This window comes from Carassius auratus, chromosome 43 (assembly GCF_003368295.1).
Source record: "Carassius auratus strain Wakin chromosome 43, ASM336829v1, whole genome shotgun sequence".
Classification (NCBI taxonomy): domain Eukaryota; kingdom Metazoa; phylum Chordata; class Actinopteri; order Cypriniformes; family Cyprinidae; genus Carassius; species Carassius auratus.
This window is the reverse complement of record NC_039285.1, coordinates 14,188,491-14,210,408: the sequence shown is the minus strand read 5'-3', so window position 1 is coordinate 14,210,408 and position 21,918 is coordinate 14,188,491. Positions and strand designations below refer to the sequence as shown.

Here is a 21,918-nt window from a genome sequence, read left to right as displayed (position 1 = left end):
CTTGAAAGAAAAGGTTACAGTCATAAAGTCATCCAAGTTGACTCCAGAGTGCCACAAAGAGGAAACACCCAATCTCAACATTTATACCTTCATTAAATGCGGATGCTTTTATCTCATTCAATCCTAATGCATATTTGTCCAATTGAGGGGTTCAGTATGTCCTCCAGGTAAGTTTCTAAGAATTTCAAATCATTTTCTAAGTAGCCAGGACTTCTGAGAAACTAACTCTCACACTTGTTTTGCACACACACACGTTAAATAGATTTACTGTGATCTCTCAGATCATCAAAAACTCAAGCATATTGAGTCAAGCTGAAGCACTCAGAGACAGTATATTATGAACACTGTCTAGTACAGTAAAGCAAATAATACATAATAATAATAATAATAATAATAATAATAATATTTAAAATGGAAAAGACTTTTGACTTTTCTCCTATAACACTTAAATCTGTCTGAAATAATGAACATACTAACACGTTGACTGTATTTCCAACATGTTGTGCTGCTGTATTCACAATAACACACTGTTAAATTAAAACTTTACAGAGGAAGGGCCCTCAACAGGATCTAAGAGTGGAAAGGTTAAAGTCTGTGCTAACAAGGGCAGATCTTTTATTAGACAGCACACATTGTACCTGAAAAGCAGAGAGAAATTGCAGCTACAACCAAAAAGACACCAGCATGGGTACCAGCTCCACTTAAAGCCAGCTGAAGTGAAAGAAAACAGGACACACTTCAGCAAACTCAAAAAGGGTGAAAATAAGGGCATACAAGGAAACATAAAAGAAAATATAAACTTTCCTCAGATTATCTTTATTTTTTGTAGTGTGCCCGTGTTATTAAATGTAACGCAAAATGCACAATTTCAATTAACTTGAATATAGGTGTATTCAGTTTGCTCAACTGTTGTAACAATAATGCCACATTACAAATCCTAGGGTTCCTAAAAATAGACTTAATTACCTTTATGCTCTTTCTTTAGATTCATTGGGTTAAATATAACTTGTACTTATAACTTTTTTAAATTAAACTTCTATTGGTTTTCTTTTATAGAACTGAATATTTATAAAACAAGAGGCTCATCTGTATTGTCAAAAGAAGCTTCCCAACTAGAGGTCAACCTTGCACAGAAGAGAATGAAAGCTCACCTATGTTTAGGCCCCAGATATCTGACACTAAAACATTCAGAAATCCCTCTGCTCTGCCCTCAAAGGCAGGATATAAACTGGATGATGACATTACAAGTTCCTCTCTCACCTGTAGTGGTAAAGCAGAACGAAGGGCTAAACAAAGGCAAGACTACAAAGAATTAAACCAACCACTTGATCTTCAAAGATACCAGTGATGATTCTTTTTGTAAAAGGGTGGTGCATTTGCTGATATAAGATGACCCCCAGCTTTAAATCCAAACCATGTTAAGAACCATCTATCGGCCAAACTCTGTGCTTAACTACCCTACACCATACTCCTCCATGCACCAAAAGTCCATGAAAAATAAGAAGAAAAAAAAGAAAAACAGCCTTCGCATATGCAAAGTCCTGATCAAATAAAAAAACAACAACTATGAAATGAAAAAAAAAAAAAAAAAGTACATTATGAGGGACACTGGCATATGTACAGCAAACACTGTTTGAATGCTGACCTGCCTTTAGAGGATGGGGAGTCAAACATGCGTAAATGTGAATCTTAATTCAACTGTGACTTAAACTTGGTTATCTAGCCAGATCAGAAAGACTTTAGTATGAGCCACTCTAAAGCATCCACTTCATTTGTTGACTTCCTTCTGTTAGAAAGTTAAAACAATATTTTATCAGTTTAGAACACAAATGGACTACTTACCTCACTTTTTTGCATTTGAGACAAAAAGACAAAGTTTCACCGTAGTTCCTGCGTCTAACACAATATAAGTAACATGTTACTTGTACAGTATTTCAAAAAACATTTTATAAAAGAGTCAGAAAAACGCTTTATTCATCAGAAGCATCAATGCCAGCCAGGCCGATTTTCTTCACATTTTTACACAAACTCGCTCTTGATAAAAACCAACCTTGGTGAGAGGAACAACATGGGAATATTCAAAATAAGACGTATTAAATGTTTATTTAGAAAACAAATTGAGACGCAGTTATTAGAAGGTCATCAGTAATGCAGGAGGGTTGACACACCCAGCAGAGAATCAAACAGGTAGATATTGATAACGTGTAAGCTAAAGAGTTCTGGTCTCGTCCTCTGAGAGTTATTATTGGCAGCCGTGTCATCCTGTGTCCTGTACAGATATATGGCCACTGTAAAATGGTTTTATTGTATATTTGGACAAACAAATGTGAACCTTCCTGTATACATGTGTCTAAACTCTGTTATATCCACACTACACAATCATTTCCAGCTGCCGTGCATATTCGATGACTTGTTGGGCCAGTTCTGTGGAGGGGATGGACACTTCTTCTGTCTTTTGATGCTGGGTACTGAATGAATAGTATCCATCAGGACTCTGAGTCCAGCCTCTCTGCAGAGCACAAGACAAACCATGAACATATTAGGATCTATCCAATAAAGGAATAATGTGTACTTGCCCTCAGGCCATACAAGATGTAGATCAGTTTGTTTCTTCATGGGAACAGATTTGGGGAAATTTATCATGACATCTTTTACTCACCAATGGATCCTCTGCAGTGAATGGGTGCCATCAGAATGAGAGACCAAACAGCTTATAAAAACATCACAATCCACACAACTCTAGTTTTATCCATTAACATACTGTAAAGTGAAAAACATCTTATTCCAGGAACAAGTTTGAGGAATTCTTCACATTTTTTTTCTTGCCAAACCACACGGTTTTGGACTGTTTTCACTTGTTAACGGTGCTTGATCTGTGCATAGTTCTCTCCAGATTCAGACAAGACAACATTTGGAGGTAGTGAAGTTATAGAGGACTCATATTTTAGCCAGAAACAACTAGTTTGAAGTTAAAAACATCTTAAGGCTTTGTTTCTTACAAACATTTTTTATTTATAAGGCATGAATTGATTGATGTGTAGATTACTTGGACTGTCGTGATGTTTTTATCAGCTGTTTGGACTGTTTGGACATTCTGACGGCACCCATTCACTGCTGAGGATCCATTGGTGAGCAAGTGATGTAATGCTAAAATTCTCCAAATCTTTTCTGATGAACAAACAAACTCATCTAGATCTTAGATGGCCAGAGAGTTAGTAAAAAATTGTATCTTTATTTAAATGTAAATTATTTGGGCCTACTTTTTTTTTATTTTTTAGCACTTTTATTATTATATTACATTTGATTCCAAATAATAAAAATTACACAGACTTGCACTTCATGTGACATAAACAAAACAGTATAAGATTAGAATCAATTGCAAATATGTGTATGACAGTTAACCTCAAAATTCATGATTGTGACAGGCCTAGTGAAATTATTTGACAAACACAACGAACACTTACTTTCTTCGCATATTCTGTCATCTTTTTTGGAGAAGAAAAGAAAAGCACCCGTGTGGCCTCATTGAATTGAATTTGTTCATATGCTTTTTCTATGCAACCTGCAATCTCATCTCTACAAACAAAAACAACAACAACACTTTAATAACAGTTCAACATTTACAATTAGTCCGTAAGACTACAAACAACCCCTACCGAATAGTATCCAGAAGAATGTCAATGAAGAAGGTGTAGCTCTCAGCAGGAATATTTCCTTTGGCAAGAAAGACCTTGTTGTAACTGCCCTCCATCAGATACTGAAAAAAGAAACAAAAAGTTAGGAGGGAAAAAAAACAGACAGTGCCATATGTATTTAATATAAGTAACAAGAGAGGGAAAAAAAGTGTCCCACACCTGTTCTAATGAAACTGGATGTTTGATGTAGGTATTTGTCTGGATGACTTTAGCGCTCAGTCTCTCCAGCTCTGTGTGGAACTCAGACACTCTGTTCTGAGAGAGCAGGAAGAGCAAGTTGAGTCCCAGCAACTGATGCCTGTACGATGACTCGGGCAACTCATCCCTGTGACATTTAACAAGAGACCAGACTTTAACAGGGGCAAAGAAAACGCTAGCAAAAAAACTATGTTGAAAAAAAACTAAAACATGTTGAAAAGGTATATTGTGTAATGCTTTATGTGATTTCAGCTCACCTATTGTTAGCACATAGTAAGTAAATAATATGGAGTGATAGCAAGTAAACAGAAGATGCAAGACCAACAAAAGTAATTACTTGTAATCAAAGTAATAACACTTCAGCTGAGCCATGTAGCGTTCAAAGGACGGGATGTCTTTCTTCAGAATGCTCCATAGTGCTCCAATCTCCAGAACATCTCCTACAATTAACAATTAAATATTGATATAAAATATAAAAATACTTATTTCAGATTTAAAAGAAAACAAATTAAAATGCTGCCATAAATACTCACTGGCAAGGATAAGCTGCTGTTTGGTGAGTTTGGTCCCAGTAGTTGGTAGAAAGTTCAACTCCAACAGGGATATCTAAATAATAATAATAATAATAATAATAATGACCACAACACAATGTGACGAATTTAAATGAGACATGAAAGATTAGTAATATATGAGATTTAATATCAATCGGTTCCTGAAAACTGTCAGTTAATATATGTGTATTTATCTTAATAGTAACTAAAGTATTAAATAAAAGTATGCAGTTAAACAGAATTTTTGTAGAAGAAAAAAAAACCTTTGAATCGGTGAATGAATATCAATTAAATCAACGGACGCTATCATTTCATATCAAAAAATAATGTATACTAGCTAACTTGCTACCCTGGCGGTGAATAAACCCAAATCCACTCAAATCACTAAAAATCAGAAGATATATATAGATCAAACACACACACAAAAAATAGTTTGTTGTTAAAAAGTCATCACTGGACAGTTATGGATAGCAGCTTTGCTAACTGCTCATCAGCATAACACTACGGCTTACTTCTGTACTTTAGGAGTATTATTGCTGTTATATATCAACGATCCTACCTTTAGCTTGCTCAGGATCTCACCACATTTATTAAGATTTGGATTCTTCTTGTTCCACTCGGCTTTCAGCGTCTCATATAATCCCGTGGTCTCCTTCAACACAGACGCCATGGTGATTCTGCAAAAAGCTACGACACCGGTCTGGCAGAACACGGCAGTACGCTGTCGTAAAGAATGTTGGTGTTACCATGGAAACTAAAATAAACGGCATTTTAGGTGTGTGAAATTAGATGAAAGTACTGCAGTTTATAATATTTACCGGGACAAAGAAACATATACTGAAGGTATACTTTATTTAAGAATCTTCGTTTCTCAAATATGATGTCCTTAAGTATTAATTATATATATATATATATATCACAGAATAAATTACAGAATTCAACATCAAGTTCTTGAAATATTTCTCACATATGCATACTTTGTATGTACAAATTGAAACACAATTTAAATCAAATTAAGTTATGTTTGTGATGCCCATTATTATAATGATTATTATCTTTTATTTCTCTGCTAACATTGTATCTATGTACAATTTTGAAATTTTAAATAAACAACGAAGGCATCACAATTTGGAGAAAAGAACAGCAACCTACAAGAGCATCTCCATTCAGAGAAAAAAAAAAGATTACCAAGATGTCACGTAATTCTGAAAAGTAATTTGCCTTTTCATTCGTGATCACTCCATTTAAAGTTGAGCTAGGGGGGCTGATGGTCTTAAAATAATGCATCGGCGTCCTCTGCTGGAGACTGACAACATTGCTAGTGTAGTTCATTTCTAGAACCTTGAATAATGAAGGCTTGCGGATAGGTTAGTCTCCCGAATGTGAATACCTGTAATAATCTATCGATGCAATACTATGAGAATGAATGAGTTTATAACTGCTCCAATAGATTATGGCATGGCTGAAGGAGGGAAGACGTCTCTGTTGACTGGAGGACATGCGCAGTTAAAAGGAGACAAAGAGGAAGGAGTGGGTGGGTGGTGACGGATGAAAATCTATTCACTGCTATGTTTCTGTCACGCTTGGCAGAGATGATTTTAAAGCAGCAGATCGTGAAGGTCCAAGCCACACCCTAGCTATAAGCAGCATTCATGCACAACTTCAAATGCGACCAATCAATGGCGGTAAACAAGAGGGAAGACCACGCCTCTTATACATACTTCATCAAAAATGATTTTATGTGAGGGGGCAAATGGTTAAGTTTAGCCTTTATCACAAATAAGCCAATCCTCCACTGTAATGCACCACCCCTTATTTGTGATGTTTATCCAAGAGGGCCAATCACAGGCCCCTGTGTTTCATCAAAACAGACTCCTTTGTCATAAAAACATCTGGACCCAAGGTGAAGCTGTAGAGACAACCGCCTGTTTGTTATCGTGGAGAGAGTCCAACTTTAGTGGCATCTCACTACTGTGGGAAAAGGTTCTTCTTAGAGAGGATGATCACAAACTTTATGCAATTAGTTAAATAATGTGTTCTTTTAAATCCCACCAATTATTGTTTTCCTTCTTACCATAACTCGAGCAGATACCTGAATGGGATTTATTTTTTAATTAAAATAATATGGATATACACCTAAAAACTTTAGTTTTTTTTTTCAGTTTTCTTCAGTCATACAACTGCTTGTTTACACACACACATATACATATATATGATATATAGATAGATAGATATATACATATAGATAGATAGAGCAATTAAATTATAAGAAATCTAAAGTTACAGTCTAGCTTAAGTATAAAATTATCGAAATATCAATGTATAGAGAATGTGTTATCTGGTCTATATTGTTGTTCATATCAAGGTTAAACTATTGTTATTGGACGATGTATCCTATGTTTACAACCGCGAAACCAGACAATGTTATTCACTTTAATGAAGCGCAATATTTCCCTACTTTTACAGGGAACCCGTACACAAATATTGCATAATATCGTGTCGATGTAAGAGGGCAAATGCGTATAGCCGCAGTAATAACTACAACTACAGTGTGGTTTTATCTAATAATCAGGCGATCGCGGCGGGCCTCTGTTTCCTGCTTGTGTTGGGTCCTGAGGCGGAGCCCGTGCAGGGCCGTACTGGAGACCCCGCGCGCTGCACCTCTATCGTCTCGGGTAAGTTTGATACAATGTAGCAATTTCTCTTTAATTCTCAATAACTACTGCAACGTTGCAACATTCGCGTGCAGACATCGCCTCCTCCTGCTTCATATAGCCGGCCCGCTGCACAGCTCGGCGAACAGGGTGATTTTACAACGAATTCCCAAACATACCCCTGATCCAAGAGTATTCCAACATAAACTCATATTTAGCAGGGATAAAGATATGCTACGCAATTGCATAAATTGGAGCGCGAACACTAAATATTCACTAATTGTGTGCATTGGATTCAGTGAATGCATTCTAATGGCAGAAATGCTATGTGTTTACAGTCAGTCACTGTCAGATTTGTTCGTATTGCGTCTGTAAACGCACATATTAGAGCTAGGAAGCTAGCTAGCCACAGCTAACTGAATCTCGTCAAAAAGACGAATTAAATGCGTGCTGTGCGGTGAAACTTGTCCAATGTTTGCAGATAAAAGCATGTGCACGAGAGGGAATGTCGAGCGAGTTATTACAGCTTTACAAATGCGAGAAATAACCGCCGTGTCCTGCAGGTCCAGAGTGTCCATTCACGTCTCCGGTGCAGCTCTTCTGATACGGGCTGCTCTCAAAATACGCGAAAACGAGTCTTTGACAGTAGAAGTGCTCGCTGATGTTTGTTAATGATGGTCTGAGTGCTCTTTGCGGAGACCGATTTAGCCCCAACAAACATTAGTGGCGTCCCCGCCTACCTCGTCCTCATTTCGTGGTTTTGATTTGTTTAGATCGAGACTGTGACCGCGAACAGCACAGCGACTCGCCCAAAGTCTTGAAATTTGTTGCGCGCGAGTCTGTAAATCCTGATACTTGGTTCTCTTTGGTTTGTTTTCTGTCTGTGAGACGGTGTGAGGTGATTCGCGCGCTTTTCTCTCGACTTGTCTCGCGCTTACAGACAGTGCGCGAAAGTTCATCTACTGCTTTCAAAGGATGTGAAAATGTGCACGTATCAGAATGCTTTATATTTAAATATACGTATTGAACCTGAATCGATCAGTATAGTGTTTCAGTTTTTTAGAATTTATTTCAGCAGAGCAGCTTAATTATGGGTTCAGATTAATTTCTTCGTTCTTTGTTAAATTGGATATACCTGTATGTAATGATAATGCCAAAAACTTGCTGACTTGTTTGTATGTTTCTTTTTTTATTGTATTTTTTGACTCATGCCACTCACTAACCAAGGTTTGCCTCGCAGCATTTGCTTTTACGTTGCAGTCTGCTTTTAATATTATTAGCATTTTTATCAGCAGTGTGATTTATTTTCTTTAGATTGAAATGGATAATATTTGAAACAGTTTACTTTTCATGATTGTTTTCTGCTAATTATTCTGCTTTGTTGTCATTAGTCTGCATGGTCCAATTCAAATAAATTGACTAAATTAAATGACCTACATACTTAGGAAGTATTTCCTTTTGACTTTGTAATGTTTAGCCAATTTGTAATGTTTGTGAGCATTCAGCCCTAATGATTGTGCATTTTTATATATATATATATAAAAAAAACAGTTGACATGGATGATGAAGATGGCAGGTGCTTGCTAGATGTAATTTGGTAAGTTCACTCTGTTGCACCAAAAATGATAGTTAACTTGCACTTAATTTTGTATATTCACGTTTGTATATTGGTTATGCATAAACCAAGCTGAATAACATCTTTCTTGTTGTACAGTGACCCACAAGCACTCAATGATTTTCTTCATGGATCAGAAACACAAGTGAGTACAGAAAGAAAAAAAATCAGATTTTTGCAAGCTTCACTGATGGGCAAGGCAGAAATCCCACTTTGAACGTGTAACCCAGATACATCACAGAAAAACACTGAACACACTGAACTTCCTAATCCTCTCCGGGTTATTTTTACATTTCTGCCCCTAAACCGGTTGTCCAGCTTATTGATCTTTTCTTTAAAACATAACTGCTCCTCTTGTTTTCACTCCTGATTTTTTTCCTCTTCGGTTAATTCACATATATAACACACTAATGTAATTTTCCTGTCTTTTGACTCCTGTTTTCTTTCCTATTTGCTTGGCCTTTTAACCTGGTTATGCCTGTATTTTGTTCTGGTTGATTGGTGCACTGTCCTCACTTTGCTCTTCCCTTGCTTTTCCTTCTTTGTCTGCCTATTTGCCCTTCATGCATCTGCTCCCTTTCGCTTTCACATGTCTGTCTTTGTGCTGTGGTGATTTCTGCCTGTCCTATCCTGGGTATGTCTGTCTGTAGCTGGACACTGATGACCTTTTGGATGGCTCAAGTGACCCTTCCAGCTCGTTCTTCTCCAGCACTGGGGTGAGTAATATCCCCCATTTGTGCTTTCTTCCTGTCTCCATCCTTTTTTTGTAGCGCGTGTTCCTCAGCCCTCGGATTAATTGCGCACCACATCTGCATCTACAGCAGTCAGTCCCAGAGACCTGTGACCATCCCAGATCCACACCTGCCATTTTATTCCTTCATTCTTCTGAATGTGTGGCCAGGATGAATGGCTAACATTGGTATCTCTGTCTCTTCCAGGGCCATGTTCCTGAGGTCCAGCCACAGGCTCAGCTGTCGACAAATGAGCCAGGCCTTCCAAGAGTCAGCGTTGATTTGGACTTCTTGGAAGATGACATATTGGGGGGATCGCCGGGAGGAGACAACGGAAGCAATGGTGTTGGGACAAATCATGAGCCTTGTGACATTTTGCAGCAGAGCCTGGCAGAGGCTAACATCACAGAACAGAGCCTTCAAGAGGCAGATGCTGAGCTTGACCTCAGTCAATTTGGGCTAACTGGCCTTACGCAGGTGGTCCAACCCCTCACTGATGCTGGCCTGTCTGGGGTGGGCATTGGAGGTCCAACTCAGATTTTTCCAAACCAAGGCACACCTACTGCACCCTCAAATGCCACCCAAGACATGCTCAGCTCAGTCCTGGCACATCCAGGCCTGCAGCTACAACCCCAGGTCATGAACAAAGCTATCAGTGTCCAGCCATTCGTACAGCAAGTCGGGCTTGGAAATGTAACCCTTCAACCTATTTCGAGCCTTCAGGCCCTGCCGAATGGAAGTCAGTCTGGACCATTGGGCATTGGACAAATTCAAGTTGTGGGCCAACCCACTGTAATGACTATAAATCCATCTGGGCAGCAGATCTTGACAAAAACCATGGGTGGCTATCAACTGCATCAACCTGGGCCTGAGGCAGCAAGCGCTGGAACGCAGGCTGGGCTTGGAGGCTCTGTTTTGAGTTCAGGAGGTGGACTTTTAATTCAAGGGGGCAAGGCTACTCTAGGGTCCCCTGCCTTAAATGGGCCGGCTGTCTGCTTAAGCAACACAAATACCAACAACAGCGCAACTACAATGGCCACTGCTGGTGGCATTGTGGGTTTTGGTAATGCCTCTTTGGGTGCAGGAATTGGATCTCAAACCCAGCCTCAAGGCCAAATTATGCAGAATGTCATCATCCAGCGAACGCCAACGCCTATACAGCCCAAACCTCCGCAAGGGGGTCCCATCCAACCCAAAGTCTTCAAGCAACACCAACAGCTTCCTGCTCCACATGCCTTGCCAAATGATACTAATAAGGCTCTGGGGGTGCAGCAAATCCCAGTATCAGCTGGTCAGAATGTAACGTTCCTCGGGAAGCCTGGCTCAAACGTAGTTTTGAGCACACAGGCCACGTCGCAGGGAACACAGTTTTCTCAAGCGCTCTTTAAGCAACAGGGCCCCCAAACGTCAGGCAAACCACTCAGTGTTCACTTGTTAAACCAGCAGGGCAGCATTGTCATTCCCTCGCAAACTGTCCTGCAAGGCCAAAACCACCAGTTCCTGTTACCGGGGCTTCAGGCAGGAGGTCAGATCCTGACTCAGCATCCTGGGGGTCACATTATTACTAGTCAGGGGCCTGGGGGGCAGATAATCGCTAATCAGATTTTGACAGCCAATCAGAACATCAACCTGGGTCAGGTGTTGGCCTCACAGGGTCACCCTGGTGCCGCCCATATTCTCTCTGGACACATCCAGCTCCAGTCTGGTCAGATGGGTCAGCCCACACTGTTCCAAATGCCGGTATCCTTGGCACAAACGCAGACACAAGCCCATCCGGTAACGGGCCACGTACAAACGCTCATCCAGGGCATGCCGATACAGAATTCCCTGTCCGTGGAGAGCCTTAGCCCAGCAGTCAGTTTACAGACGTTGCAGCAATCTGGTGGCATACCTAATAATGGTAGCAGCGGATCGACGGCCATGGCACCATGCCAGACAGGAGAAGGTATCACGGTATTGGGCGGTTCTACGGACCCTGCTGCTCAACCAGCACAGACCCAACTGCAATCCTCAATTCTCACAGTTCAAACAACTCCACCAGTTTCAATAGCATCTTCGGTTTCTTCCTCTTCATCTCCATCCCCAACTATGGCCACATCCACATCCTCAATGGTGGGTTTGGGTTCTCAGGCCCAGCACAGCCCAGGAAAGGTGTTGTTCACATCACCTGGTTCCAGCATGATCCTTAGTCAGGAGTCTCTTCAAATGTTCCTGCAGCAGGTCAGTGTGCTCTCTTTAAACCTTATTTGTTGTTTTCAAACTGTGCGTCTTTGCTAATAAGCTAACATAACAACATTTGATCCCCAAGCTGACCTCTGACCAGTTTGGATGATTGTTTTACCTCTCACATTCCTGAACTGATAAATGTACCCATATTAGGACCGACAGCAGCAAGCAGGAAAAGACCCACCTGCCGCTGTGGGTGTACCTGCATCTGTTATCGTCAGCGGCAGCAGTTCTGGTCCCGCCCCTTCAAGCCATGACAACTTGTTAGCTGAGACTCGGCAGAGGCAGAGTCCCAGCCCCTCCCTTGGCCCCGCCCACATGGCAACAGTGGTTAACAAGGTAGATGAGCTCAAGCTCCGTACTAAGCCCCACCCACTTGTTGCTGCCACTGCTGCGTATTGACCTCTGTCTCCCAGCAGAATTCTCCCAGAAATTCTCTGTCCCCTTGTCTTTCTACTGTCATTGCTCAGGCTTGGGTTCCTTTTTATTGCTCTTGTACTCATTCTCACTCTTGTTTTTGCCTGTGTTTGTATTAGGTCTTTCTTTCTGCAATCTGCACTGTTATCCGTTTCTTTCATTGATACTATAATTATAGTGTAATGGGTTTATTTTGTCCATTAATCAGTACTACTATTGCACGCTATACCTTACCTTGAACCTTGCTATACCTCAATATTTATTTATTTCCAGCTGTTATTTGCATGAGTAGGAAACTTCCACTCACTTGGATATGGGTTTTTGCAAATAACAGTGCAGTGCAGTTGTTGCTTTTTAAATGAGCCCCTTTCACACTGCATGTCTACCCCGGCAAATTGCCGGAACATTGCCGGGTTGCCTTCTGTGTGAAAGCAAACACATCCCGGGATTGATTCCGGCATTGAACCCGGGTCGGGGACCTAGTAACATTGCCAGATTCAATCCCGGGACGAGCGCTGTGGGAACAAAAGCCAGATCTAATGCCGAGTCGTAGTGATGATGCATGCTATCACGCAACTCTTTTACCGGCTGTTTTGGAGGAAAATGTTCGTGACAAAAAAATATGTGCAAACTGTAATGAAGCAGAGATCATTTAGTTCCTCACTTTCCATGCTGACGCTGAGATCGTTTACTAGCTTCAGTGAAAGTATAACGTGCCTAATGTTTTTCGACTCGTACATTACACGTCACGATCTGATTTCACGTGTCGTTACGGGATCTTTACGGGTTGTGTGTGAAGTCGCGCACATATTTCGGGTAATCACTGGTAGTGTGAAAGTGCAAAATCTAGCGACCCGGGAACAATTGCAGGAAAACTTTACCCGTGTATTTGCCAGAATCGTAGTGTGAAAGGGGCTATGGTGTCACATACAATAATGAAACTCTAGGAACTTTAATTTTCTTTTTTGTGTTTGCATCATCTTCATGCATATTCCCATGGGCCTGTCATGATGGAACTATGGCTCTTCCTATTAGTTTCGCTTCTGTAAATCTTTGCCGCTCACTCTGTCCATTCATATTAACATTGTCTACTTACTACTTATGCTACCCTCATGTTCGGTAACTGCTGTCTTTATCCTCGATCAGTCCCCCCTCCCACCTCCACCCAGCATCCCCAAAATAAATAAAATTAATTCCTTTCAAGATCACTTTCAAAGATTTGATCTTGATCACTTGCTCGCTGCCCTAAATTACCTTTGCCCTCTACCAGCAAATCTGTTTTAGTTTAGATTTTTACTATTTTTATTTCTTGTCTGTTCTTTGTGAACCAATTTTTGTTGTTTTTTGCAAAAATTGTCCTCATGTCAGTTGTCTTAACCCCCCCCCCACCAAAAAAAAAAAAATCTGTTAAATACCTTATGTACAGTTTAGATATTTTGTACATTTTAGTCTTTCAGATGTTGTAGTCTTTACGAAAACTGTCTTTTTTTCCATTTTGAAGATATTTTTCCTTTCTATTATTTCTTGCTTTTGTATTATCCTACTTGTATTGGTTTATTGTTGCTTGTTGCTGTGTGGTGTTTTTTTTATTCCACTACATTTTTGTGGAGTTTTTCATTTTTTGCACTTTATAGGTATGATTGCAAGTTAGTGATTGTTTTAGTGATGCACTGAAGTGAAATTCTTGGTTGAAACTGAAACTCGGATACTGTTTTGTTTTTCTTTACCATTTGCATATATTAAAAATGATTGTGAACCTAAACTGTACAACAGTAATACAAAGAAATTCTTGCTATTGGTATTCTTATCATTAGGACGTTAATGTATTAACTGACTAAAATTAAATGGAAAACACCATGAAAGATGAAGCCATTTAGTGTTACTTGGATGTTCTGCCATTTCCTTAAATGAATAATTGAAAAATGTAATGTAGAATATATTCAGAAGCACCTCGAATTTTCGTATCTTTTTAAAGGGATAGTTCACCCCAAAATGAAAATTCTGTCATTAATTACTCATTCTCATGTCATTTCAAACCGAACAAAGGGTAGTAAAGACGTCGTTAAAATTCGCCATGTGACATCAGTGGATCAACCTTAAATTTATGAAGCTACAACGATTCTTTTTGTGCGCAAAGAAAGCAAAAATTAACAATTTCATTCAACAACTAGTTTTCTTCCATGTTAGTCTTCGACGTGCATTCACAAGAGTACAATGATGCATCATGGTAGTCTTGTGAACGCCTGTCGAAGACTAACACAGAAGAGAACAAATAGATGAATATAGTCATTATTTTGTTTTCTTTTTTAACGCACAAAAAGTATTCTCGTAGTTTCATAAAATTACTTTTGAACAACTGGTGCAAGTTGCCTTGCTGTCTATGCAGGGTCAGAAAGCTCTCAGATTTCATTACAAATATCTTAATTTGTATTCCGAAGAGAAACAAAGTACTTATGGGTTTGGAACGACATGAGTGTAAGTAATTGCAGAATTGTAATTTTGGGTGAACTATCACTTTAAGCCTTTTTTTTTTTTTTTTTTTGCTGTTCCCATCTGCTTGTTGTATAGTGTCTCAGCTTCACTACTTGATATGTTTTTACAGAAGTTCTGCCCTAATTCACTCAGTGATTGTAAACTGTTCTGGTTTGTGATGAGGTTATCCATCATCTAAAACTGATAAAGTCTTTCAGAGAACTGAGGAAAATTCTCAAACAAATAGATTAGAAAATCCATATCTTCCTGAATCCATCTCTCCTATTTTACACCGTGTTCCAAATTATAATGCACATCCCATTTTTGTCTGAATCAGTCAGTATGAATAAGGATTAACTTAATCCTTAACTATTATTTTAAAAAGTTATTGAAATAATTGATAATGTTGCATGTACTGCATGGACAGATCATTTTTCCCAAAATAAACACAATTTAAAACAAAAAGCCTGTTTACAGTTCAAGTTACATATCAATATCTGCATCCTTCTTGGAGATGACTTTAACAATTCTCTTATCCATTTAACTTCTAAATCCATACATAGTTTCTGGCAGTATTTCATTTGAAGATGCCAGTATTGCCTTCCAGAGCTGTTGTCTGGAGGTATAATGCCGCACACCCTCATAGATCTTCACTTTAAGGATGCTCCAAAGGTTCTCAATAGGGTTGAGGTCAGAGGAGGATGGTGGCAACACCATTATTTTTTTTCTATTTTTATGCCCATAGCAATCAAGGAATCAAAAGTGTTTTTGGCAGCATGGGATGGTGCATTATCCTACGGAAAACCATATTATTTTGGAAGGCACGCTTCTTTCTATACCATGAAATGATTTATTAGGAACATATTGTGGGGAGGTAATTTTAACACTGTCAGGGACCCTAAAGGGACCTACCATTTCACTTCCCAAGACGCTTTTAAATACCTGTTTGCTGCTCAACAGTGGCTGCCCTTTTAATAACAATTTGTCTGACCTTTCTTAAACCTTTCTTAATAAGCCTTTATTTGCACAATTCTTCTGTGCTTTTAATTACCCTCAAATCTTTTGAAAGTTTGATGATCTCTTTTTCAGTTTTTGCGATATATCAATTGTTTTCATGCTTTTTGCAAGACATTGCACTATTTGGCACTTTTCATCTTAAGAAAGATCTTTCTTCCTCCCTGTATTGCATGAGAACTGTGACTTGCTTAATAATGTGGCACATCCTCTTTAAGTGGGTTTCCCTTTAAGCAAGATCACCTGACTGATCACCTGATCACCAACTAATTAACTAACCTGTCTAAGATTGATGCCAGTAATCTTAAAACATGAGAAATAAAAAACAAACTCTTTGAAAAAAATTAAAAGCTGAATATATATTTTAATGAAATCCTGCTGATATGTTACTTGCATAATCATTTGGAAAATGGTGTATGTGGATTTCTTTTTTTTTCTGTGCAGAATTGAAGTTCAAATGTCAGTATTGCAAAATGTTAGTTTGATAACAAGATGTTTTTCACTTTCAAATTGCTGTTGAAATGATTTTATTGAAAATATTTTTTTTTATTTTGTTAAGGTGTCATTTTCTGTTTGCTGAAATTTCAGTGCATCCCTAAAAATACATTTTCCAAAAAATTATGAATTATAAATATGAACTGGCTGATTAACGAAACATCCGTTGACCATTTACTCCCTTCCTCCTCCTCCTCTTTTTTATTTTTTTTTATGCTGTCTAGGTTCCGTCGGCAGCACATTCACAGTCTATAAAGATCCAAAGCGCCTCCCCATCTCAGCCTGTGGTCACCCCTGCACCAACACCCACCCTGACTGACAGTCCTCAACCTGCCCAAGCTTCTCCCATAACCATCGGGCAGCAGATCCAGTCTCCTCACCAGCACCAACAGTCTCGGCCTCCATCACAGCCGCAGCCTCCGTCTCAGGCACAGACTCCCTCACGCTCCTGCACGCCGTCCTCTCTACCATCTCTCTTTATCATACACAATCAGATCGGAGGTTCTCCACAGCCAGCTCCTCCACCTCAACAACAGCAGCAGCAGCAGCCTCAGCAAGTACAAGTGCAGCTCCAGCCTCAAGTTCTTCCTCAGACTCAGCCTACTGCCCTGCAGACAGACATGCCTCCTCCTTCCTGTTCACCGAAGCCTCCGCAGCCCCTTCCTGCACAGTTCCAGTTCCAGGCTGCTGTGAGCTCTCCTCCAGCTTCAGTGGTGAAACAGCAGGTGACAGTGGTGCCAGGGCTGACTGCAGAACAGCAGCATCACCTTCAGCTGGTCAGTGCGCAGCTGCAGACCATGTCATCCATCACACAGCCCTCTCCTCAGCAAAAGCAGCTTTTGGAAAAACTTCACCAGGTATTATGTCATCTTCTTAGCCTTTATATTGTGTTCTAACTGATTGTGAAATAACAAGTTTGCACTAAAATGAAAATTCCTGACCAAATCAGCCATATGCACATTTTGGATGGTTAATTCACCAATATATATATAGAAGAGCTTAATAGGTGCAACTGTGGGCAAGACTACTTATAATGAAAAGAAAATAGGTAATAGGTAAGAGCTCCTGCTCTTACAAATCTCCATAATTTTTTTTAAATTTTTTTTATGTGAACTCTACTAAAATGATGTGTGCTTGTGATTTATACAGGTCCAACAAAACATTCTTCTCCAGGCTAAGCAGCAAGCTCAGGCACAAGCCCAAGCCCAGGCCTCTCAGCAACAGGCTACCAACCAGTTCAACAAAATGCCCGATCAGCAGTCAGTCCAAGCTGCAACTTCAACGACAAGTGGCACCAACCAAGCACCAGTCCAGTCCCTTCTGCAGCAGAAGTCTGTGCTTGTCAAGTCCTCTACTACAGGTGGGAATCCCATATGTGTATTCTTTAGATCTTCCACTTTCAAATATTGCTATGTTTACAGTGTGTTGTCTTCACCTTAGGTGCAAATGACACTCAAGTATTTTCTGCGGGGACTACAGTGAACCAGGGAATCACAACTCCAAACCTTGCGCAGACTGTTCAGGTGAGAGAAATATAGTTGTTGTTTTTTTTTTACTGTAGTTTACAGCTGGATAATTTACCTTTGCAGTAAAGATATTGTAGAATTATCATTACTAAATTTTTAACACTCTCTTGACTCTGGTTTGCAGGCAAAGCCAGGAGTCATAAGTTCAGTTGGTGGTCTGACTCTGAGTAAAGCAGGTCTGCAGATACAGGTTTTAGGCACTGCTCTCTCTCAAATGCCCGCACCTCCACCACCTGCTCTTCAAACACAGGTAAGATTCATAATCACATTACATAAGACTTTTAAAGAGAGCTGGATATTGTCTTATTTGTGGTAATCTTTTATTATCTCTTGTCTTTTCTCAGACTTCCACACTAAAAAGGCCTTTTAGTATGGAACCAAGCAAAGAAGCCAGGTAATATATACATATATAAATAGCTTAAATTGGCAATGTTATTAGTTAAATCCAAGAATAAGCCCATAAATTATGAGAAAGTGGCATTTAAGGGATTAGTACTCTAAAACTGTTTCCCAGCCATTAAACACAAATTATTAAGTATGCATCATGCAAGGTGTGAAGCAATTTATTTAAACTGCTAGTTGGTTTGCAGTAGGCCTTTGTTTTGTTTTGTTTTGTTTTTATAAGATGAGCAGTTTTCCCACTCACATGCTTGTATATCTGTAGGATGCTCGAACAGCTGCGAAAACAGCAAGGCTCAGTTCTCCATCCTGACTACAGCTCTCCTTTCCACTCATTTGAGGATACACTTCATCGACTGCTGCCGTACCACTTGTACCAAGGCATGGCTTCATCCCCGGAAGACTACCGCAAAGGTAAATGCTCATAACTCTGTGAACACTCTTTTACGGTCCTGTAGTGTAGTTGTGTGGCACCCCCTTTACGGCTGCTGTGTAACTCTTGCTTTACACTTCTCTGCCCAGTGGATGAAGAATTTGAGAATGCCTCATGCCATCTCTTGAAGCGCACGCAAGCAATGGTGGATAAATATCGTCACTTGCTTTTTGAGGAGTCAAAGGTATCATTTAAATCTCACCCACTTGACCCCTTTTGATGTTTGGAACTTATGAGCCCTCAATTCATTGGCGTCTTGTGTGTTTGCTACCTTGAGCAGAGGCTGGGTCCCTCTGCAGAGATGGTTATGATTGACCGGATGTTCATTCAGGAGGAGAAGGTTGCACTTAGTCAGGACAGGGTTCTGGCCAAGGAGAAACCAGGTAATGACTAAGGTTCAATACAAGTTAAAGTTGTCATGAAATTGCTTCATGACCACTGTGACAGTTACTCGACCAATAGCTTGTAAATTGTAAATGGGATCAAACAGTGTGTTTTCTGATGGCGTGACATTTAATCACTTTCATCTATTACTCTTTGCAGAAGAATTTGTGGCCAATTCCTGTTTGCTGGACAGCAGTGCTGTGAGACCGGTACAGGTGGAGCTGAGTTCTGTACGAACAGCAACAGCAGGTGCAGGTCAACCTGTGGCAGTCACACCTGCTCCTGCTCCTGCTGCAGCTGTTGCCCCTGCTCCAACCCCAGCCTCTGCACCTACTCCTGCTGCTGCCCCGACACCTGCTTCTACCCCTGCCCTCTTCCCTCCTACCAAGCTGGTGATCAAACAAGGTGGAGGGGGAGCATCGGTATCCTGGTCCACCAGCTCCACCCCTACACTTGCTCCCGTAGTCCGGCCATCTGCAGAGCCAGTCACGCCAATTGCCTCCTTCGGCCGCACTCCGTCCTCCCGTCCTGCTGATGACGACGATGATGTTGCGCTTCCCCAGCGGACCAGCAAACCGCCAATCAAGACCTACGAGGCACGCCAGCGAATAGGTTTGAAGCTGAAGATCAAACAGGAGGCCGGACTTAGTAAGGTGGTTCACAACACTGCTTTAGATCCAGTCCACTCCCAATCCCAACTCACTCCACAACCACCGCCCCTTGAACAGCCGCAGAAAGTCAAGCCCACCCATGTAACCCCACCCACCACAGTCATTAGAACTCCTCCCCGAACGTCTTACCCCACCCCTTCTTCCACTGTCACTACAGTAACCACACACACAGGCTCCACCTCCAGTAGCGCAACTTCCTCAAGTGGACCTACGCCCTCATTTTCCTCCACCTGGTCTTCATCGTCCCCTTCCACATCTACGGCTCAGATGAACGGTACTCTGGAACACCACGAGGTAGGTGGAATTAAACGGAACCCAGTTTCCACAGCGACTCCTCCACTTACCACTTGTCGGCTCCCGCTTCGAAAGACGTACCGTGAGAACATCAGTCCACGCCGCAGGCCAGGAGTACCAGGAGGAGGTGGAGACCCACTGCCCATTGTACCAGCAGGACCCCCTATTACTTATTCCCCCGAGCCACAAGGTTCTTCCCCTCAACCTGAACGGACTGTGATAGCCAGCGTGAAACTAGAGAGGCAGGGTGGACATGGGCAGTCTCACTCCCATGTAGAGTCTCAGAGCCTTGCAGCAGTAGAGGATGTCCTCTACCGTGGCATCAAAAATGCATACCAACATCACCGAGATTTCTCAGACAAAGAGGATGAGGACAAGGCAGATGAAGGTGGTGGTTTGTCGCGTTTGAAGGGCATAGGGAGCAAAAACCGAGAGGGTGGAAGGGGTACCTTTAGGATGGATCAGCATGCCCCTGGTCCACCTTCTCCTGGAGAGTCTTCCTGCACAAGAGACTTCACACTTCCTGCCAAACGCTGTAAGTCCGACTCTCCGGATATGGACAATGCAAGTTTCTCCAGCGGCAGCCCGCCGCCTGACGACTCGTTGAATGAGCACCTGCAGTGTGCCATAGACAGTATTCTGAACCTCCAACAGGGCCATGGACATGGAGGCTCAGGGAAAGGGGCATTAGCGAGGGTTCATGGGGAGAGCCTGCCTAATCAGCACCAAACCCATCCTTCCTACAGACAGTCCATGCCTCCCCTCTCCACACCATCCTCGTCCACCCCCATGTCCCAGCATCCACAGGTAGGGGGCCGAGGACAAAATGGGAATTTAGTTTCACAGACGCACAGTAGATAACAACCCTTTGGGTTGGCTGAAAGACTGAAAAGCAGGATGTCAGTGGATGAGGGGAATCAAACGGAGACACTTTTTCCCATGATCAGCTGTGTTTGCTTTGTTTTGTCTGTGGTTTGTGCTGATGAAATGTGTTTTTTTTGGTTTACATATGGCCCTTTAAGTGTACTTTCTAGAGTATAAAAAGTGCACTTTGATATGATTTTCAAAATTTTGTCGCTCTGGGTTTTTGTTTTCCCCTAGGTTCGAATCTGGGACGGTTCCTATGTCATTTTCCCAATTTAAGATTTCTCTCAACTTTTGAGAAACAAAAATTTATGACCATTCTGTTAATAAATAATGTTCATAATTACTGTGACGTATGCGGATTGCAGGAACTTTTTAAGTGATATCATGAAAACGGTCATATCAAATAGTAGTTCATTTGGTTATTTTGGAGAATTTGTTTTGAAGAGACTAATGGATCAGTTCTCCCTTTGTTTAAAATGGTCCCGCTTTGCCATGGAATTCTGTTTTTGGGAACTGGTAATCACTGTGTAGAGGCTCATTAATTCATAGTAGTATAGTGCTGTCTCCCCAAAAACAAGAAATCTCTGGTTTTGCTTTTCCAGCTAGAGGAATTAACAATGAAGCATTCACAAACAGAAAAGTCACCATAACTGTAGAAAATCTCTTGACCTTTAAAAGCATTCCAGTATCAAGAGCACATTTACAAATCAAACATACACAGCACAGCAAATGTGGTCACCCCTTTAATAAAAAAATTTTTTATAGGATTTTCCTGGGAAGAATATTGAAGATATGGAAATATTGAAAGTTTTTGCATCCCCGAGTGTGAAAAGTTCCCAGACACAAATGCCTTTTTTGTTGTTGTTGTTTGTTTTTTGTAAGCGTATGTTCAGACACTTTTACACATTTACGATCAAATCACTGAATGATCTTCAAACCGTTCAGAAGCAAACACAGCAAAAGCAATGACATGGAAAAAAAGAACAATAATGTTGTAAAGAAAAAAATAGAAATGTAAGAACTTGAAGTATAGTACTACAGATTAATTTTGTATTGTATTTATTGTGTATAATGACACTTTTTAAAAAAAACTGTACATTTAGTAAAACTGTAAATTAAACCTTGCTTCTTTTATGAAACAATCACACTTGTTTCTCTTTGCTATTTGACTTGTTTTATTTATTTATTTATTTTTAAGGCTGACAGCAGTAAGAGGTTTAACTTCATTGTTTATATGTATTGATCTTACTGGCCAGTAGGGGGCATTGCTTAATCG

The 21,918-nt window shown here is 40.6% G+C and overlaps 2 protein-coding genes across 8 annotated transcripts; one reads left to right on the top strand and one right to left on the bottom strand.

The window, feature by feature from the left end:
* Positions 1-1,949: 1,949 nt before the first annotated feature.
* On the bottom strand, positions 1,950-8,072 carry LOC113061778 (26S proteasome non-ATPase regulatory subunit 8-like). 2 transcript variants are annotated; one of them, XM_026231212.1, is made up of 8 exons: positions 7,839-8,072; positions 5,004-5,165; positions 4,427-4,499; positions 4,231-4,333; positions 3,855-4,020; positions 3,657-3,757; positions 3,465-3,576; positions 1,950-2,509 (listed from the first exon to the last, which is right to left on the bottom strand). In XM_026231212.1, exons 1-8 carry the CDS (start codon positions 8,055-8,057, stop codon positions 2,372-2,374), a joined length of 1,074 nt encoding a protein of 357 aa, XP_026086997.1. In that variant the 5' UTR covers positions 8,058-8,072; the 3' UTR covers positions 1,950-2,371. The 2 variants fall into 2 exon arrangements, with proteins under 2 accessions (XP_026086997.1, XP_026086998.1); XM_026231213.1 differs by lacking the exon at positions 7,839-8,072 and adding an exon at positions 5,633-5,791.
* LOC113061760 (BRD4-interacting chromatin-remodeling complex-associated protein-like) lies at positions 6,901-21,784 on the top strand. 6 transcript variants are annotated; one of them, XM_026231176.1, is made up of 15 exons: positions 6,903-7,119; positions 8,650-8,695; positions 8,813-8,858; positions 9,364-9,429; positions 9,652-11,664; positions 11,824-12,009; positions 16,293-16,925; positions 17,218-17,428; positions 17,509-17,591; positions 17,719-17,844; positions 17,939-17,988; positions 18,259-18,407; positions 18,516-18,610; positions 18,707-18,809; positions 18,970-21,784. In XM_026231176.1, the coding sequence occupies exons 2-15, from the start codon at positions 8,655-8,657 to the stop codon at positions 20,634-20,636; spliced, it is 5,469 nt and encodes a 1,822-aa protein (XP_026086961.1). In that variant the 5' UTR covers positions 6,903-7,119; positions 8,650-8,654; the 3' UTR covers positions 20,637-21,784. The 6 variants fall into 6 exon arrangements, with proteins under 6 accessions (XP_026086964.1, XP_026086961.1, XP_026086959.1 ...); XM_026231174.1 differs by having other exon boundaries at positions 7,074-7,118; positions 18,704-18,809; XM_026231175.1 differs by lacking the exon at positions 6,903-7,119 and adding an exon at positions 7,128-7,248 and having other exon boundaries at positions 18,704-18,809.
* The last annotated feature ends 134 nt before the right edge of the window (positions 21,785-21,918 follow it).